We start from the raw sequence: 19,796 nt of genomic DNA on the forward strand, positions 1-19,796 counted from the left end.
TTTGAGATTTGCTGAGGGCAAAAAAAAAAATTATTCTCCCATTTACTTACTATTTTATGGATAAAAGTGTGTATTACAGAGCAAACAAACAATACCTTACAATAAGGCACTTTTAAATACAACTAACCTGCTATGCTATACTGGCTAGTTTCCAGCAAAGCTCCTACAAATCACAGCCCTAAACAGAAGAGTAATTCTTATTCCAAACACTGGTCTTAAAATTGAAACGGTAAAAAGCCTTATTTTTTTAAAAAAAAAAAGTTTAAGCTGACACATCTTCTGCCTACGTCACAAGTTTGAGCTCTGAAGTTTATAATTCACTTTGAATCTGTTTTAATACTGATTTGTTAATACATCAGTATTAAGCACGTATCAAGTAAAATAACCCCCCCACACCCCTTCATTTTAAAACAAGTTGGAAACCAGTTCGTCAGACCTGAACGAGACAATTCAGCAGAGCAAGTCTGCATCTGCACTCAGGTCAGCGACCGCAGCGATGCTTCCTGCGCGCCTCGGGGCCGACGGAACACGCGTCCTTCACTTCCACAGTGGTCGGTTACTGGACGTTGTTGCGCTGCAGGCCCCGCTAATAAACGCGGTGGCCAAGGCGGCTCCGTGTGCATCACTCGCACCATTAACGCTCCGCGTGCGACCAGCGCTTCATTTCCTGCAGTTGCATCAGGAAACGCATCATCACCCTATCTGGAGAGCCTCGAAATGTAAATGCTTCCTTTTTAACACGACGACTTTGGCGTTCTGTGTTCCCAGCAGCACCTCACAGCTAAAAGCCGGCATCCGCTCCCTTAAAAACAGCACAGGAGTGACAACACTTCTGATCAGCAGCCGCCTACTATCGGAAAGCCTTGTTCTCCATTGTCGTTTTTTGGTTTTGTTTTCAAGACACTGTCTTCCAGAGGAGGAATCTATAAACAGCACTCATGCACTAATCATCTTCCTCCTCCTACTGACTATATTCAAGCCTTTTTTTTCCTTCTCTTAATATGTCTTTTGCCCTCTCCATTCATTCTCAAACATAAACAAACATAATCCTTTTTGTTCCTGACCGCTTCCAGTGTACAGCAGAACTGTCCACTGCCTTAGAGAAACAAATACGTGCTGCTCCAACATCAGTGCCTTGTATGAGTAATTTACTTAGGAGGGACCATCTTACTACTTCCCTTAAAAAAAAAATAAATTAAGAATGAGGAAACAAATTTCTCAGCTATAACGTTTAAACCAGGGAAGGGAGAGGGATGAAAACAAAAGCACTGAAGAAGGGCAGTCCTTTAAAAGGAGATGTGTGATTTCTAGCACTTCCCTAGCACACAAACGGGGCAGCTGCGGGATTTATGGTTGCTTCCTGAAACCGAACAGCACTCCTGTACGTACCAAGTATGACATGTTGCTTACACTGGACATTCAATATTAACTTCACACCAGCTCCTTCCGTAGCCAACAAGGCAATGTAAGAGTGTTTATACAGAACAACAGCTTGCACGCCAACACCTACAACCGGCAAACCATCCAGCGGCTGCCCGGCCCGCGGCCAGGTCTAGCTCAGCTGTCAGGGACAGAGGGCAGACGACAGCTGCTCTACGTGAGAGCTCCCTGCCCATCCTTCAGCCACTCTGCGCAAAAAGCCCGCGCGCACCGAGCCATCTGCATCAGCCGACACCGCGGGGCAGCAGGTTATTTACTGGGCAGCGAGTTCCCATGTCCAGGTCCTGGAGGTCCTACCCGAGCCACACTAGCCTAGAAGAGCAGGGAGAGCGGCCTGAGCATCTTCTGCAGAGTTTAAACAAAAAGCTTTCAGACAGGTCAAAAGCAGGAGTCGAACTTCTAGAAAGTCACTCGACTTGGAAAATATCTGACACTGGAGTTCAACAGGCTGCTGGGGTGTTTTTGTACCAAAAACGGTTAGAAATGGCTACACGTGCTCTTCGGCTTGAAGACAGATTTCTGCTGAACAAACACTGACCTTTAAATTGCTGCTGAAAAAACGTTTTGTGAAGCAGCACGGCCTCGCAATTATGTCTGTGAAGTCCCTGAGGCGGGGACAAGGGTTACGCTTCGATAGCGACTCCGATTACAGGAATAAAAAACCCACTTGCAGACTGAAGGCCTGATCTGCTTATTTCATTCGTTTCACTGAGGCTGCTTACGCTTTCAAACGCCGTGAGTTGAAGCGAGAGAAGATTCCTATCAACTGATTATTGTTTTCCAGTTAAAATCCAATCAAGAAAACACTGATGAACGGTGTATCTTGCATTCTAAGAAAGCGGCTGCTGCTGAAAGTCATCAGTAATTACAATATATTCAGTTACAGAATGAGAAGACTATTCACTCACAGCAGCTACTGCCCTGGTAACACCTCACATCGCAGTCACACAGTTTGATCAAGACACTAAACCAATTTTAGCTACGTGCATATACGAAAAATAAACCAGACTTTTGGCTAATGGAAAATTAGTCCCCTTTTTGCACACAGGCAGTTGCTTTTGCAGTATTGTAGCTGTTACACAAAACATAAAATTACTTCAAAACATCTCACATAGTATTAACTGAACATGGAACATGATCCTGGAAACTTAAAGGTATTAAGTATTAATTAAGTATTCACATCCAATTTTTTGTTCAAATCTCAAGCAGGTACTTTGTTAAAGTGCAAACTACTCAAAAACGATACCTAAACACCTCAAATCACACTCAGAAAAAGTCTTTTGAAAAACATCAGGTGCATTTTTTTTTTTTTTTTACTTTCATATTTGACAATTACCACTAAGAAAATCATCCCAATTGACTTCGGGTTAACGAACGAAGCGAGCAGACATTCTCCAAACGCAGTTAGTTACGAGCGGTCTCCTTTCAGAGTGGTTCCGACTCCTTCAGCACGCAGCCTCATCACCCCACCTATGGCACTGCCCACAGTAACACAGCAGGTGGTCTCCAGGGTTTCCTTTTCAGAATACTGAGAGATGGATCGTTCTGCTGAGCACGACAACTAACAGTTTGTTAATGCAGAGACTATTTTAACTACCCTTTCCGTGTTTATTAGGCCCCGATTCCGAAAATATTTACATGCATTTTTACCTTTAAGCATATACTTGAGTCCTAAATTTATGTTTAAGTGTTGTCCTAAGTAGCCTCTTACTGTTTTTTCCACCTGTAGGAATAAACACATCCTGCACATCCACAACAAATACATAGGCAGTAACAAACCCCCCCAACCAGTACGAGCTTGCCAAGCTCCCCACAAAGCAAACTCTCCGAACACTAAAAGAAAGAAGGAACTTTCTTCTAGTGCGGTAAGACTCTGGGTTAAGGACAACATTAGAAATTAAGATTTTTGGGTCCTGAACTGAGAGACTTGTTATTTTTCAACAAATTCAGTAAAAAACCAGCAGTAGCCACCGGAAACAGTCTTGGCTCTAACTGAAGTGAAATTTGAATGTAAACGGTCCTCCTCCAGAACCAAAGGGGTTGAATCCTTGCCATGTGTTCCAGTTCCTGTGGAAAGGGTTGCCCCCTCCCTGCTGACTCTCCGCATCCAGTGGATCTTCTCCTGCATCAAACTTCCGCCTCATTTCTGGAAGAAACAAAAGCAAGGTGGAATCACGGCACAGTAGTTAGGGCAGTAACAGCAAGCATCTTTGATGACCAAAACCTAATTCAAACCACCCCTAGGCCAGAGAGCTGCAATTATCACTTTTATCGGCAGCATCTGTAGAACCTACTCACTTTTTGTTTTTCAACACTGCCCAGGAGACTGGCAGAGAAGACACCAACTCCATGAAAACACCATATGAAAAACTTCCAACAAATCATTTAGTTTAAAAAAGGGTAAGAGAGCACCTGGCAGTCCAGCAGGTATGAATTTCAACAGGGACACGACAGTTGCGCTTTGACCAGCTGCGTCTCACAAATAATTGGGACATTTTGTCCGTGATGAGTTTATTGGACCTATGCTCTCACAGCTACACTCACTTGGGATGGTCCGACAGACTATGCAAGAATTCCTTGCAACCAATAAATTTCAACATTGACCATTCAGGAATAGCACAGAAGTCAGCATGCAGAGCCCCAAATGTTTCCAGTCTTCTCTAGGTACCATTCAGGCAGAGAGCTGTCTAAGGGATAGCAGTGTGAAGGCAGAAAGCATGTTCCTTAAGAAGTTTTGTCCAGTGGGGACAAAGCTGAAAGGCTTCCCCAACACCCACAGACAAGACACAGGCTACACCACTACTCTGTTGTTTACACCCATACACAGCTTCCGAGCAGCCTGCAAGCACCACAAGGACTTTGATCACCTGGCACTTTTTCAGGACACCCATTTTATGAGGGCAGAGAGGGGAAGCAGAGGAGTTCGTTACGGGGGAATCATGAGACTGGCTGCAGGAGGAACGTGGAAGATGGCCTCAAAGTACAACAGAGCCCTGTGATAAGAAGCTTGCAAATCAAAGCTCAAAGATTCAGAGCTCCATAGGCTTTATGGTTTTTCTTCACATAACCAACATGGTCACTAGAGCCACAAAATGACCTGGGAAAAATATCTGGATGAAAGGAGAGAATGTCATTGCAGTAAGAAGAGACAGAAGGCAATACAGATGGCATTACTAAAGCCAAACACGACTGGTGTTACTTTTCTTGCCCAGTTGGTTTGACAGGAACAGCAACATGACATAAGAAACAGCGTGAAGGAAAAAGTAGATGAACATGTCCTGGAGATGCTGACAGGGCAAACAGCATTTGAAATGCTTCCAGTTTATAAATCTCCTAATTTGTGTTTGTAATTATGAACAAAGATCACATTAACACAGAAAAAGTTACTCTGACCAGAAGTGCTTGTAACGCAGTTCATCACTCTCAGATCCCTCCTTTCCCCAAGAAAGTCTGAGCCCATCTGCCTAATTATCACTTAGATGATCCTGAACAGTTGAAGACAAAAATGGAAGCCTCCAATACATACATCTTCCATGTGCTTCTCTTTCCAGTGACCATACAGGAAGAGTTTAAAGACAAGAATTTAACAGATGGCTCTGGTTGAGAGGTTTGGGGTTTTTGTTTGGGTTTTTTTGTTTTGGTTTGTTTTTTTTTTTCCTGTTGTTGTTTGGGTTGGTTTGTTTGCTTGTTTTTTCTTTTAAAAGGAGGTGAGATAATCACACCACCCTGTTTTTAACTAGATTCTTGAGACTAGGTATTCCAACTCCTTTTCTTCTTCTCTTGGTGAGACAAGACATCACATCTCCCAGTCACCACAACACAAGGTCTCCCAGGAGAGTGACCACATTCTTCACTTCCCATTCCAACCCTCCCCCCCCCAAGCTGACCAGCAGGGAAGCTGTAATGCTTGCTATGACTTACACTTGCTAATTAAAAAAAAACAAAACAGAAATCACTGCATAAGAACAATCATTACCTGGGTCAGTGAGGACTTCTTTAGCAGCTGCTATATCAATGAATTTTTTCTCTGCTTTCTTCTTTTCTTCCTCACTCTGGAAGTTATCAGGGTGCCACTGGGATGCCAGCTTTCTGTAAGCTTTTATGATTTCTTGCTTTCGAGCATTTCTGCATGGATAAAATTATAGGTAACTTAATTTTTTCTTATTGTTCATATGCCACACTGGTGAAACTACAGGTTTATTTCAAAGACTGAGACAGTAATTAAGGGCCATCAGGAAAATTATGAGTTAGTTAACCTTCCATAGGAGGCACTGAAGATTCTTTACAGAAAAAACAGAGGAAGCAGGTTGCAACTTTAAACAAAGACTACTCACTCTTTCCTTCACCACCCATTTAATTTCTTTGGAAAGATGCTACTGTCAGCTACTATGAAGAGTACAGTTCCCAGCCTGAAGAATTTACAATCAGGTGAGTAACAAAAAGCACAAAGAGTAGAGACCAAATAAGTTCATGATTGGAAGGATGACCAATACTAGTTTAGAACTGGACATTTGGTTGGTCCTCATTAGAAAGAGGAGTCGTTAGTTTCACAAAGTTAATGGCAGAAGTATTTTAGATACCTTTCAATGAGTCCTTTCAAACTCTTCCAGTCTATCATACTATCTGCCACAATTTTATGTTTTGTTGCTTTCAGTAATTCTTTCGAGTCTTCGTTTCTTCCCCAATTCATTCACCTGACTCTTGATCATCTACACTAAGAGTTTCTTGCCAAGAGATTTATTTCCTTCCTTTCAAATGTTGTTTTTTCATTCTTTCTAAAGGAATTGTAAACAAATGCTACTTCAAAGCTGAACACTGCTAAACTAGGACAGCAGGAAAATGAAGACAGCAAGATACCGAAACAAAAACTAACACTAGCAGAACAAATTCAAGTGATAAGCCCTAGAGGTACTGGCTTAATAACCAACTTTCACATCATCATCTCAGATATTAATGCCTCACCTTTTTACTCCTAAGATTTTATAGTAATCCCTCTTCTGTGATTGCTTCAGCATCCTCTGGGCACGTTCTAACCCCTCCCGAATCTGCTGGTCATTTTCACTATTGGCTTGAGCAGTCTCATAGTCTTTAATAGCTTTTATAAAAAAAAAGTGAATGAAAAAGATTACACAACTCTACAAACTTCAATTTAAAGAACTCAACCACCCACCAAAACTGAAGTTTTGCTATAACCATACATAAACAGCAAAACTTTCATTTCAACTTGCCATGTTTGGGTTTTTTTTTTTCCAAATTAGAAAACCTTGGAGTAGAGGAGATTTTCATACACAAACTAGGTCGTTTTCTTTCTTTAGGTTCATCACACTTTTTGGAAAGGAAGGAGAAGGGAGGTTACTAGCGGCAGGTCAGAATACACTCTAGATGTTACAACAGTCACACAGATGAACATAACAAGTATCTCAGAGTGGGATGAAACAGAAGCCAAGAAGCAAGTTTCAGCAACCACTGTGTGAAGAGCCCACCGCACAAAGTTAGTCCCACATTGCTGTTCAACTGAAGGATGCAGTACACAGAGTCTTTCAATTAATATTCCTTCTTCTCCCACAGTCGGCACTCAGTCAACATACTAGAAAGCCTCTTCCTCTTTAAGGACAATAAAGATGGATTTCAGATTACCAGTAAGTTCATACTGTTAGTGAAAGACAAATACTTGCCTTTTATGCCTCTGAATAATATACAGACAGGTATATTTTAAGGTTTGGGTTGGTTTTTGGTTTTTTTTCAAAGGCATGTTCTCTCTTATTTCAAGAGTTGCATTTCTCAGGAACAAAAACAAGAGAGGTGCTGTAGTGTATTCATGAATTTTAAAGAAATCTCAGGTCTACACTTTTTTTTAAAGTAAACTATATTATTATTGTAAGCAGTAACTGAATGCTTAAGACACCAAGTTTAAATATTCTTTGATATCAACATTTATCAAGAGAAACAACTGTTGAAGTCTTTAATGAGACTGCTCTTCTTTCACTGTTATAATCCTCAAAGTCTCATTTGCGGATTCAAGTCTCCTAGGTTTCTCAAGTTAGACAAAGTACTTGCATCAGATTATTTCCAAGCAGATGCTATTTCTCAGCAGGTGTCACATTTGTTTTTCACTGTTTCTGAGCAAGACAGCAGGAAGTGCTAATGAATTTGCATTACCCAGACATCTGACACCACTGCAATCTTGTTTGGGTTATTGAAAAAGAAAGTCCAAGAAGTATTTCCAGTGCCCCAACAATTTCATATGCTATTACAAACAAAATTTTCGATTCATTTTCACACCACTGGACACTGTCATTTGCTGCTTGAACAAAGCATTTTGGCTTCTGCTGATATTTTTAATAATTTGTCCAGTCATTTAAAAAACATAACAAACAGGAGTGTATACTAATGCGTGTGCCCCATATATGCTGTCAAAACTGATAAAAACAATGAAAACACAGGGATTTCATTATGCTGCTTCACCACTCCAATAATTTTAAGCACCAGCGTACTTAATCTGCTTCATGTAATAATCGGAGGTCCCACCACAACATCCTGCCAAATGCAGATCAGATTTGCTCAACTTTACTGAGCACCACATCATCTACAGCACCCACCACTGCTGGAAACCAATCTGCTCAGGGGACAAGTGTTTGCAACGGCAGTACTAGATTTCCCTTTTTTAAAATTGACTCCTGTATTTAAAGGCTGCATGTATAAAGCATACGGGAAGGTATGTTTAGTGCTGCACACTGCAGAGGGAACGCGCCCACCACACCTGACAACAAGTACGTTTTGCACTTTCAGTTGGAAGATACTTCAGTTTTGATGGTACTCTCCAGTGTAGGAATTTTCCTCTTTCAGAGAGCTAGTCGCTCTTGCCACCTGAGGGGTGAGGGCTGGAAGCAGGTGGAAGCAAGGCGACAGCTTCCCTCAGTCACTATTTCTAAAAGCACTAGCACCTCACAAACCAACACGCTGCTTCTTACTGGCCTGCATTTCCGAGAGCACCCTTCCTTTCTTTCATCCTGTCCTAGGACATGAAAGGAACCACCAGTGCCCAGCAACACTTTCAATTTAAATACTTTAGTCAGAACTGACTCTTTCAATACAAGAGTCTTGACAATCTCTCCAACAGTAATCACATTGTATCTCTGAACACCCTAGCTGGCTTCCCTGTCTTTCCTGCACCTTTAAGACAGAACGACCAAGATTGGCCATTATTTCATGTGCAGAATTAGTTTCCTATCAAACACAAGTAACTGCAGACAACCTATGTCCGTGCCAACTCTGAACTGAATCAGTTATGCTCTTACTGAAAGAGGGACTGTTTCCTTTACAGTAGTAGGATGGAGAGAGGGGGGAAAAAGAAAAAGGATGTCCTGACTAATTTTGAAAAAGCAAGGTGGGTTTTGTGTGGGTGGGTTTTTTTGGGGGGTGGTTTTGTTTTTCTTTTCCTTTCTTTGACAAAACTTGTGCTGTATACACTTCAGACAGATAGACTCCTGAACTTAGGAGGTAAGAGAGAAAGGGAGTCATTACACATCTGTCTCTGTAGTCAAACCCTGGCTCCCATAAAGTAATTAAAACCATTTGATGGGAATCAGAACTCAGCTATACATACTGAAGTGCATCTTGAACGTTTAACAATAATTGCCTTCAACGTTCTGAATTACAAGTACTTCCAAGTCTCCTGTCTATAAACAGAAATGTAGGTGCCTCCAGCTTGACATCTTCTTGAGGGAAGAATGAGAATCAGTTTTCCCCTTTAAATAGGAGACTACAATTTTAATTGCTCTACTATTCTCTAGAGCAGAGAGAAATTAGCCATCATTTTAGAGCAGTTAAAACTGAAGGATAAGTGAAGACACCTTCAGGCAGACTAACATTAATGGACTATAATACTGTTCATAAGGACATGGAGCTGCTGGACCAAGTCCAGAGGAGGGCCACAAAGATGATTCGAGGGCTGGAGCACCTCTCCTCTGAAGACAGGCTGAGAGAGTTGGGACTGTTCAGCCTGGAGAAGAGAAGGCTCTGGGGTGATCTTTTGCAGCCTTCCAGTACTTAAAGGAGGCCTACAGGAAAGCTGGAGAGGGACTTTTTACAAGGGTGTGTAGTAACAGGACAAGGGGCAATGGCTTTAAATTGAAAGAGGGCAGATTTAGCTTAGCTATAGGAAGAAATTTTTCACTCAGAGGGTGGTGAGGCACTGGGACATGTTGCCCAGAGAAGTTGTGGATGCCCCATTCCTGGAAGTGTTCAAGGCCAGGTTGGATGAGGCTTTGAGCAACCTGGTGTAGTGGAGGGTGTCCCTGCCCATAGCAGGGGGGTTGGAGCTAGATGATCTTTGAGGTCCCTTCCAACCCAAACCATTCTATGATTGCTTTCCTGGAAGACAGGGTGTAACTACAACCATCTTACTACTGTCAAGGGCAGGAGATATGCTAACCAACTGCAATTTGAAGAAGCATGGTTCCACTCTAGCATAGTTGTTCACTCGGAACCAGGCTAGGCCAAGGTGTGTCCTCCCTGCGTTTTCTTACATCCCATAACAGGGAGGCATTTGCTCCAGCACAAGACCAAGCTGGCCCTGTGCATTTGTGCAACACCTTGTTATAAAACTTTTTTCCCTCTAATTTGCAAGAGTTATCAGATTCTCTCACCCTAGAGGAAGCAGAAATAGATGAGGTTTTAACAGAAGATAGCATTACAAAGATCCAAATTGAGATTCATCCATTTCAAGAAAACAGACAAATTCTGTCCACTAGTAAGAAACAAAAGGTACATCCAAGAGGACTTGCAGGGCCTGTTTGGCCTGCCCCTCTCTGTAATGTCCTCTAAGGTGAGGATTCATATGCCTTGAGGGGAAATAATAATTTCACTTTTTCTTTGGATTCTCCTTTTGCTGATACTCCCTCAGCTTAAATAAAAAGCTTTGTACAAGCCATATTCTACATAGATTTGTATTCTGTACCTTTAACTATTTTTAGTGAAGTAGGGTTTTTTTATTATTTTGTAAATCTACTTTTCCCCAACAGTGACTGAGCTTACTTCCACTGTACTGAAGTACAGGAAAAGATGGCAAAATGCCCCGAGGGGGCCTCATCCCCATGAGACTGTCCTGATCCTTAATTTTAGGTTGACACTGCAGTTCTAAACAATCATAAGACAGAAAAACATTAAGAAAAACAGAAAGACAAATTTTTCCTCACACTGAGGTTTTTTTAAGCAATCCCTTTGCACAAAGGTCACCAGATCTCTGAAATGCTGTTGTCTTCCACTCTTTTTTCTTACAAGGAGGAAGAACGCTTGCCAGCCTTAGCAAAGAGAGACTAAAACTAGGTCACTTCAGAGGTACAAAGTCTACAGAGCTGATGAAGAGGACTGCCTGAAACCACACCAGTCCTGTCTATACTGTGTTTTCATTTGACTCAAGGAGGCCTAAAAAAAGAACAAAATTGATATCTCGGTTTTGAAGTGAACTTCAAGAGGTGAGCCATATCATCTCTCGGTGATTAATTCCTCAAAAAGACAAAAAAAAAATATCTGAGAGTGCTATTAATAAGAACAGCTGTTTCATGAATGTTTAAATTGAGAAGATTTTTTTTGTTCAGCTCTAAAGCGAGAGATCCAGTAACAGAATACAGAAAAGGAAAATTGTTCTGAGTACTAAAATGAATGGAACTAGTTTTCTGCAGATTTAAGGTCTGCAAGTCCTTTCCCTCATTGCATTTGACTGAAACAGCCCAATGCTTCCAAAACCGCAGCAAGACTGAGCACAGAGGTGGAACAGAGTGTCCAAATTTTCTTCTTAAGTCTGGTTTCTTGCAGAAATGAAATTCACTAAATTACATTTTTAAACATTGGGTTTTTTTTACCGGACATTAGCACCTAGTACTCGAAGAAGCTAGGTAATAACACAATGGTTGACTCAGAGACACCTACCAAGTCCCTACTTTCCAAGGCTGTACATGGGAGCATGTAATAGTATGCATTTTATGGAAACCTTGTATGGAAAAAGGCAGCCTCAGGAATAGAATCAGTTCACTGCTCTTAGCAGCACTACAGAGATCCATGGAGGTGAAGCAATGGCTGGTATCTTCCTCTGCCCTCAGCACATACTAGCGGATATGCTGCCATGCAAAGACATTAAAATGAAGTTCCTAAAATGGATTTACATCACCCTAACTATAATTATCTTTTATCTCTAAATGCAATTGTCTGACACTGCTGATAATATAAAATATGTTTCAGTAAGTTGAGTAAGCTGTACAGTCTCATAAAACATCTTGAGCATCGCCCACTGTTGTAAAGACAACTCCACTGGAGATAAAAAACAAGTACATTCCTTATACTAATCAAGGCAAAATTATCAGTAGATATTTTTGTAAATCTGCAACTACCAGTGCTGATTAGGGATAACGACATAATGTAGAATCAAAGTGCATGTTAAAAAGTTTTTGAAACATTGACTGCATTTTAAATGCCCACAAAAAAAAACTATGTGCAAACTGCATACAACTGTACCTTCCTCATACAGGTCTTCCAGCAAATAAGCTTCTGCTCTGTCTTTCAGGGCATTCACATTGGATGATTCCAGTTGCAGAACTTCTGTACAAACCTTTATGGCTTCTGTAGCCTGCTGATTCTAGAGAGAAGAAAATAAAACAAAATTCATGTAGTTGCAGGATTTTCGGTTCTGTTTATGTTGTTTGTTTCAAAGACATTCACAGAGGGAGATAAGCAGAATTACCTTTGACAAACAGTGGCAGATCCTTTCTTTGGCACGAGTAGTGTAAATCGGGACTTCTGGTTCAGTTTTCATTACAGATTCATATTTACTAATAGCATCTTCGTATCTGTTTAAGTCATAAAGATAGTTATTATATGCCATGATATTATGTTTATTTCAGAGTGTTGTGATTTATTTAAAAATTTTAAAATTCAGAGATTTTTACCTCCTTCTAGAAATGTACCTTAACTCCAATAGTCTTAAAGGTGTGGTGTGAGACAACATTATGAAGGAAGCTTTCAGCCACTTCAAGAATTGCATTCCCACTCTCTTTTCTGTGCCAGGAGACAGAAGAGCAGGTGCTATGCCTGGCAGGCTTTTGCAGAAGATAATGTCTACCGTCCCTCAGTGTGCACACACAACAGTCTCTAGATTTGCCTCCAGTTCAACATGCCACTGTGCACTTGGAAGAAAGCGTCTCCTCCTCTCATATCTGAGATGGACTAAGTCTGAAGTCTTTCTGTGACCACTGTACTATCTGCATTGCTTGGTACAGAAAAGAAGAAAGTTCTTTATGCCAGCTTCAATTCGGTAGTTCTTTTCTCCCTTCCTTCGTCTCCTACTAAAGTCATGTAGTAAAATGTGGTTTTGCTGTGGATGTTTTAAAGATGCTAAAGTTCCATGGTTTGCGTAAGGAATGGACTAGAACATTCACCTAGAAAGGCAAGTGAGTCATTGAACCCATGCATTGGTACAAGCTGGGAGAAATTCAAGCTCTCAGGTGACTCCCTGAAAACATGCTGATACTGGATTAAATAGAAGACTAAAGCAAAAAGAGTCCTAACGGACCACTGACTTAAAACTGTCTTCAGTTGTGTTGATTCACATTCCTGATGTACTTTATTTTAAAAAGCCACCTTTACAATGTTTAATCACTTGTGAGGGTTCCTTACGGTTGGATGTCATGTGCTTGGGAACACTTAAACTGAAATAAAGCAAGAAGTATTAGAATGCAGAGGCATTGTCTATCATTTAACAGAGTGCATAAAAGAAGCCCATCAGTCAGATCCACCTTTGCTATCAAGGCACTGCAGAGTTACTAGGTGTTTTTTGTCTAAAGATATGGTCCTTTAATCACAGAATAGTTGAGGTTAGAAAGGACTTCTGGAAGTCATATGGTCCCATCCTCCTGCTCAACCAGGGCCATCTAGAGCAGGCTGCCCAGGACCATGTCCAGACAGATTTTGGCTATCTCCAAAGAGGGGATATTCCACAATCTCCCTGGGCAACTTGCACCAGTGGAAATGAGGGGGGGGTGGAAAGCATTTCCTTATGTTCAAATGGAATTTCCTATTTCAGTTTGTGCCCATTGCCCCTGGTCCTGTCACTGGCCACCACTGAGAGGAGCCTGGCTCCATTCTCTTCGCATCCTCCCTTCAGGTATTTATATACATTGATGAAATCACCCTGTAGCAGAGAAGGCTCAGGGGGAACAATCCCAGCTACCTCAGCTTTCCTCACAGGAGGGAGATGCTCCAGTCCCTCCATCGTCTTAGCAGCACTTCGCTGGACTTTCTCTCTCAGTAGCTTCATCCCTCTTCTACTGGGGAGACCAGCACTCCAGATGTGGCCTCACAAGTGCTGAGTAACAATATATGAGAGCTGACAAATACTATCCCTATCTTAGTCTTACTACCTGCTCCACAAAGAAGTAACGTCTGCAAAGAGAAGACAGCAGCATGACAAGGAATCAGAATAGGATTGTCACTATGTGAGACAATATTTATTTTAACTAGAATTTGAGGAGTTGTGCTCTGTTATCCACTCAACTGACAGATGCAAAAAGCATCACTTAACTCCTCAATCAATAATAAGTTGGCGTCTCAGTAGTGATTTTTTTTTTTAATATAGCAGTGAACACTTACCTGCCTTCTCTGATGAACTCCTCTGCTGACTCGATCTGCTTATTGAGTTTTTTTACTTGCTTATAGAGAGAGAAGCATTGCTTATGGTCTTGGTCCAGTTTCAGACACTCCCGGACTTCACTTTTCACAGGGAGGTAGGGAGGGGGGAGAAGGAAGGAAAAAAAAAAAAACAACAAACCACAAACCCAAAACAGAAAAACATCACCACACATTATGAAATTGAACAAGAGACACAATGCAGCAATTACAAGCTGTTCAGAGCAACAGCTGACTTCTTTACACTATCTCTCCCTTCACCCAAAAATGAATTTAAAAATGAGACCAAAAAAATTCTTCCAGAACATACAGGGATATTTGTCTGGTTTTGGTTTTAATTATTTTGTATTGCCAAACATGCAAAGACTGAGAAGTGTTACATTAATAACTGACTAACAGCAGAAGAAAAACATGCCCTGGGAAAGAAATTATTCTCAGCAGTTATCAGATACAATTGTTTGTAATTTTCCTATATGTTTAACTCAGCTATATTACAATGCACCTATGTAGAAGTGTATTTTACGCTGCCTGAAAGAGACAAAGCTCAGCTAAGACTCAAATCTCCTCTTGATGGAATACCAGCCAAGCCTGAGCCTGACTTTTCACTGTGAAGACTGTTTAATCAGACTCTGATTAGGGCAGATACCCCTTAGAATAGTCAAAAGTCTTTAAAAACACCTCCAAAATGCAATCACATGAAGGAATAAAAGTTTTGTATCATATACAGTCATCATAGCACAACAAAGTTATTTTCACAAAGAGATCACAAAAATCTTATTTTGTGCCTAAGCACAGACAAAAATATCTATTATTTGAAAATCATTAAGCATGTAGAAGTAAGAGGAAGAAACTAGAGGAAGGACAAGATTAATCACCCAGCAAGTCCAAGAGCTACAGAACTCTATCTTATGATTAAAAAAAAGAATCAGACAAGAATAGAGAAAATAGTATTATCCCTTCATTCTGATATCAATCTGTTCTTCAACAGCTCCCTCAATTGTATTTATTAAAATCTCCAGATTTGGTTATTAACAGAGGAAGTCCATGTGCGGATTTCTGAGAAGAAAAAACAAACACACCTATTCTTGAAATCACTAGGCTAAGTGATGGTCTGCTATCAGAAGTCACCACAGAAGTAACCTATGATCTACAGAGATTAAGCGTACTCTAAAAAGGGGATCCCTAATGCAAATCAATTAGTTATTTGGCATTTACTTTTGCCTAGCTATGAAATGAATTTTTGCAATTATAATCACATGCAGTTTCCATCCACCAGCCTTTGTCATACTCTGCCAAGGAAGGAAACTCGGACTTTTTCAGAGCCCTCCACCTCTTACTGAGCAGATTCTGTGGCAGAAACCATATTGGAAGGAGCTTAGAGATGCAGGTTAGCACCATCTGAGATGATGAGCTGCACAGAAACCACTGATATGCAAAAAGGATTATATCATCTGTCCAGCTGAGCACAGAGTACGAAGTCAACAGTCTGGACTGGTCAAGGGCAGTTATCTGCAGCACTGACTAGGGACATTTGGGAATAACACCTTAAACTTAACTGAGTATGAATAAAAGGGTAGGACATTACAAAAAAAAAAAAATAATCAAAAATACTTGATGCTGTCTGCAAAAATGAAAGACTGACAGCTCTGGATCTCCAGCTCCTCATACTTGATGCTCCTGCACTTTTTACATATTCTTAAGCTTCTAACCTTTTGTTTCTGCTCTTGAAAATAAAAATCTAGCCCTAAAACCTAATTCATACTTTTTTTTTGTTTGTTGCACTGTAAAATTAACTTGAATGAAGGTTGAAGGTTAAAAAAAGGCTCCAGCAAAGCAAGTTTAGAGAAGCACTTTCTTGCAGGATGGAGAAATACAATAAAAATAGTAAACGTAAGCAACTCTGATGGACTTGCACTATGGCTTCTATTTAAGTAAACAAGATGCTAGAAAGCATTGATGGCTGGTCTGCCAAGAACAGACATGGTGTCTTCACTGCCTGTTCTTAGCTTCTGGAAGGGAGCTTCCTTTATCAGATCCAGACCAGAGTTGCTACCCCATCCAAAAACCAGACAACAGGTATTTCATGGTTTATCATGACCTATATAATCACATTTTCTGTCTCAATTATCATGATTACAGCAAACAGTAAAATTACCTGAGTGATAATTCATGGTCTCCCAGTTGATAATATATTCTGCTGATTTTATAGAAAGCTTCAGTGTTATCATTCTTTAACTTGGCAGCAGCTTTCAAGTCACTAATGGCTTTGCTTGGTTCCCCTTCCTTTATATAACACTCAGCTCGAAGTTCCCTTAGCTCTGCATCCCAAACACAAACCTTGAGAAATCAAAATTAAAGCTTGGTTTTGGTCCATAACACTTCACTTCTTTTTCTCCCCAACAAAGAAAAACCCCATTTAATTTCACTTTGCCAACTGCAACAGCATAAGGTTCAAGCTGCATGCAGAGTACACGAAATTAGCATCTCTGCTTCCTGGTGGATGCTGTGATGCACCTGCCCAAATAGAAAACAAAGGCCTGAAAAATTTGTAAGTGATTCAATGAGCTCATGCAGGGAGATGAATTAAATCTACTGGCACTGCTTAAACTGGGACAGTCTGTTAAGCCTCCAGGGAAGGATATCAGAATCATAAATTATATCTTCCTGAAAGAACAGAGGTAATGAAGAGCGAGGAAGCTGTCAGTTGTCCTCTAGAAGCTAAAGTCTATGAGTAAGATTCAGCTACACAAGTCTGACCTTACTATCTGAATTTTAAAGATATATACAGAAGTAACAACGTCACAGTATGGCAAGAATAATATAATTAAAAGGAACTGCCTATCAGAATTTGGTTTAGAGAATTTCTTCTGGGTCATGTAATTTGCTTGTAAACAAATGAGGCTCATTTTAGAGAATAAGGCTTTTCTGCTTTTCCATGTTCCCTCCCCATAAACAAACTCTCACGCTTTGGCAGTTTCTTCACCAAAAGCTAGAATGTTGTAAATTCCAAGTCAACAGTGTTAATTCATATGTGAGGAGTCAAAGCAGTTAACTGTCTTTTAATATGTGTTTCTAGAGGACACACAAAACGCCCACAATTGAGTTATTTACACTTATACAATCAGACTACCTATACTGATTAAGATTCAACAAATACACATATCTAAGGAACAAGCTGAAAATCCAGATAGCTACGTCCATTTTTAGCTTCATGACTTTTTTCGGTCTTTTATTACTTCATTTTCTCGAGACAAAGGTTGTCTACATATAAGCAACGAAAAATCTAGATTAAAAAACCTACACTTCCTGTATTTGGCAAAACTTTACTGGTTTAGAGAACTTTTTTCCCAGCTTACTCAAGAACATTTAACTGTGGAAAAATGGGAAATTATAACCAAGAAAGTTATCCATAACAGAAGTTTGGCTGAAGTTGTATCTTTAACCTGTACTACAAGCTACTATTTTGACTTTTTTGCAGCGAGGGCTCAGCATTCTCCACTCTCCAACTTCATTATGGACTCACAGTGCTCAGCAAAACTGAGCCAATTACATCAAGTGTTTTCACATCAGTGAAGAAGTTATTAAACAAAAATACACAGATGTCAGATAGGAGCTCTTACTTCCCTTTCACAGTACCATTTTACTTAACACTTACTGCCAAGATTTCATCAAGAAGAGAAATAGCAGCTTCGTAATCCTCTTGCTGGTAGGCAGATAATGCTTGTGAATGCAGGCGCTGCAGCTCATCAGATTTTGTCAGCTGAGTCTGGGCGTCTTTTTCCTCGTTGTTGCTAGGATTGGATTTAAGCTGCAAACATTAAGGAGAGAGACTGAAATGCTTGTTCAAGGATCTCTTTTTGTCTCATTAATAATCATATCATGGAGAACTGACTAAAGCTGCAAATAAAGCAAAATTAGTTTTAAAATCCATTGGACATGTTTCCAACTCCAAACTTTAGAAAAAAAAGACATTTTTAGCTTTGCTACAAGTTGTCAGAAGTCAGAGAAATCTGATTCCTCCCCGCTTCATGCTTGATCATTCATCATTGGACACATCATACACAACAGTCGTCATACCCCCGTCACCCGCTGGAAGTCCAGGACCTCTCAATTGCAGCCTAGTTAATTCCTCTCTCTGCAGACAGGTATTAAGCACTGGATTCCTCAGCATCAGTGGGAAGTATATCCACACGGCATAATCACATATCTCACTTTAAGCACAATATATATCTATAAATTCGTAACAGAAACAAATGCAACGGCGTCACAGATAGTACTACTGTAAAGCTGTGTTTCTTACCTTTTTTTCCTCAGAAAGAGTGGCTACAGCAGTAAGTTAAAACACCACAGATGGAGGAATGGCTCAACTGGGATAAGCTGGGAATTTCGCTTCATGTGTAGTTTTAAACAAGCCTAAAGTTTTGTCTACAAAGACTCCCATTTCTCAAATCTCTCTCTCTAAGCAAGAAGGGGTTACGTTGTACTTGCCTTCATTTGTTTCGGTAACTTCATATTTTTAAATAAAAAAAAAAAAAACCCCACACAAACCAAAAATCTCACAGGCAACTCTGCTACCATCCAGGAAGACAAACACAGGCCAGGAAGAATCTTAGCCATATCCTTGCAAAGCCAGGAAGTCATTTGTAAAATTAGTGTAGCTCGATTAAGACACTGGCTTCACACTTGTTGCTAATCAGAACAACTTCCACAGTTTTATAAGGGACAGATCAGCAGGACTTGATTTTTTTTTTTAAAATTGTTTGGTTTAAAAATCAAAACTTGGACTACCTTGCATTTTACACACCGAATGCTGACCAAAGTTACTGAGTCCTCAAAGTCATCCAGTACTTTTTCTTTCCTCCTTTATCTTGAAGTGGCCCCTTCCCTTTTTCTCATGAGTAAGTTCTTCAAACAGTCATATTTGTGCTTAGGTCTCTAATGTAATTCAACATCAGCCCTCTGAACTCCTTTAACAGTATTTCCTCTGGTTCAAACACTTAAGTATATGAAAGGAAAAAGCCTAAAAGCAACATGAAAAGCATGCACAGGTCCCACCTCTGTCTTAAATTCTTCACTTAAAGTCTTTTTGAACCTTTTGCAGTTGTTTCATTTTACTCTGGCAAAAATCAAGAACTTAGACCTGAACATTCTCCTTTCAGCAAGAGCAGAGCAATGTGATCAAAGAGTTTTCTTCTCTGTAGGCTGATTGCTAATATACAGCTCAAAACACTTTTCTTCTGGCTAGAACAGAAACTCAGCTTATAAACCCCCTGACGCTGTGCATTTTCTTTCTCTCCTCCAAATCTGGAGCTTGTAGTAGAAGCAAATTTCTGCACCTGTAATTTTAAAAGTTTCAAGACTACAAAACTCTCTGAAGTTCTGAACTCTTCAGTTTCAGCTGACTTGCTTAATTTCTTGTTCAATTTCTCAGCATCTTCCTCTCTCAAAAATTTAGAACTTTTGCTATGAATGAGCTTTATGCTTCCATTTAAATGCATCTCGTGATAACACTGCACTCCTTTGACACATAGTATGTTTTCTTGTCATTTATATGGAGCAAAGCATCAGTGGAATATGAAAAGCAACGTTATAATCATACAGACATGTTCAACTGTAATAAAGACCATTTGAGTGAAACATCTTGGATTATTTTAGGTAGCACAAACTGTTCAGTTAAA

At 40.2% G+C, this 19,796-nt stretch overlaps 1 protein-coding gene across 1 annotated transcript in view; it reads right to left on the bottom strand.

Moving 5' to 3' along the window:
• Positions 1–2,289: 2,289 nt before the first annotated feature.
• The window catches only part of DNAJC3 (DnaJ heat shock protein family (Hsp40) member C3), a 37,138-nt gene continuing 19,631 nt past the window's right edge, over positions 2,290–19,796 (bottom strand). Inside the window, exons 5-12 of the mRNA XM_086620050.1 lie at positions 17,774–17,926; positions 16,274–16,455; positions 14,083–14,202; positions 12,179–12,284; positions 11,953–12,073; positions 6,403–6,535; positions 5,417–5,565; positions 2,290–3,586 (exon numbers count right to left, since the gene is read on the bottom strand). Of these exons, the coding sequence (XP_086476176.1) occupies positions 3,429–3,586; positions 5,417–5,565; positions 6,403–6,535; positions 11,953–12,073; positions 12,179–12,284; positions 14,083–14,202; positions 16,274–16,455; positions 17,774–17,926 (1,122 nt within the window). The 3' untranslated portion in view covers positions 2,290–3,428. The remainder of the gene's footprint in view (positions 3,587–5,416; positions 5,566–6,402; positions 6,536–11,952; positions 12,074–12,178; positions 12,285–14,082; positions 14,203–16,273; positions 16,456–17,773; positions 17,927–19,796) is intronic.

This window comes from Tauraco erythrolophus, chromosome 1 (genome assembly GCF_009769465.1).
Source record: "Tauraco erythrolophus isolate bTauEry1 chromosome 1, bTauEry1.pri, whole genome shotgun sequence".
Taxonomy (NCBI): domain Eukaryota; kingdom Metazoa; phylum Chordata; class Aves; order Musophagiformes; family Musophagidae; genus Tauraco; species Tauraco erythrolophus.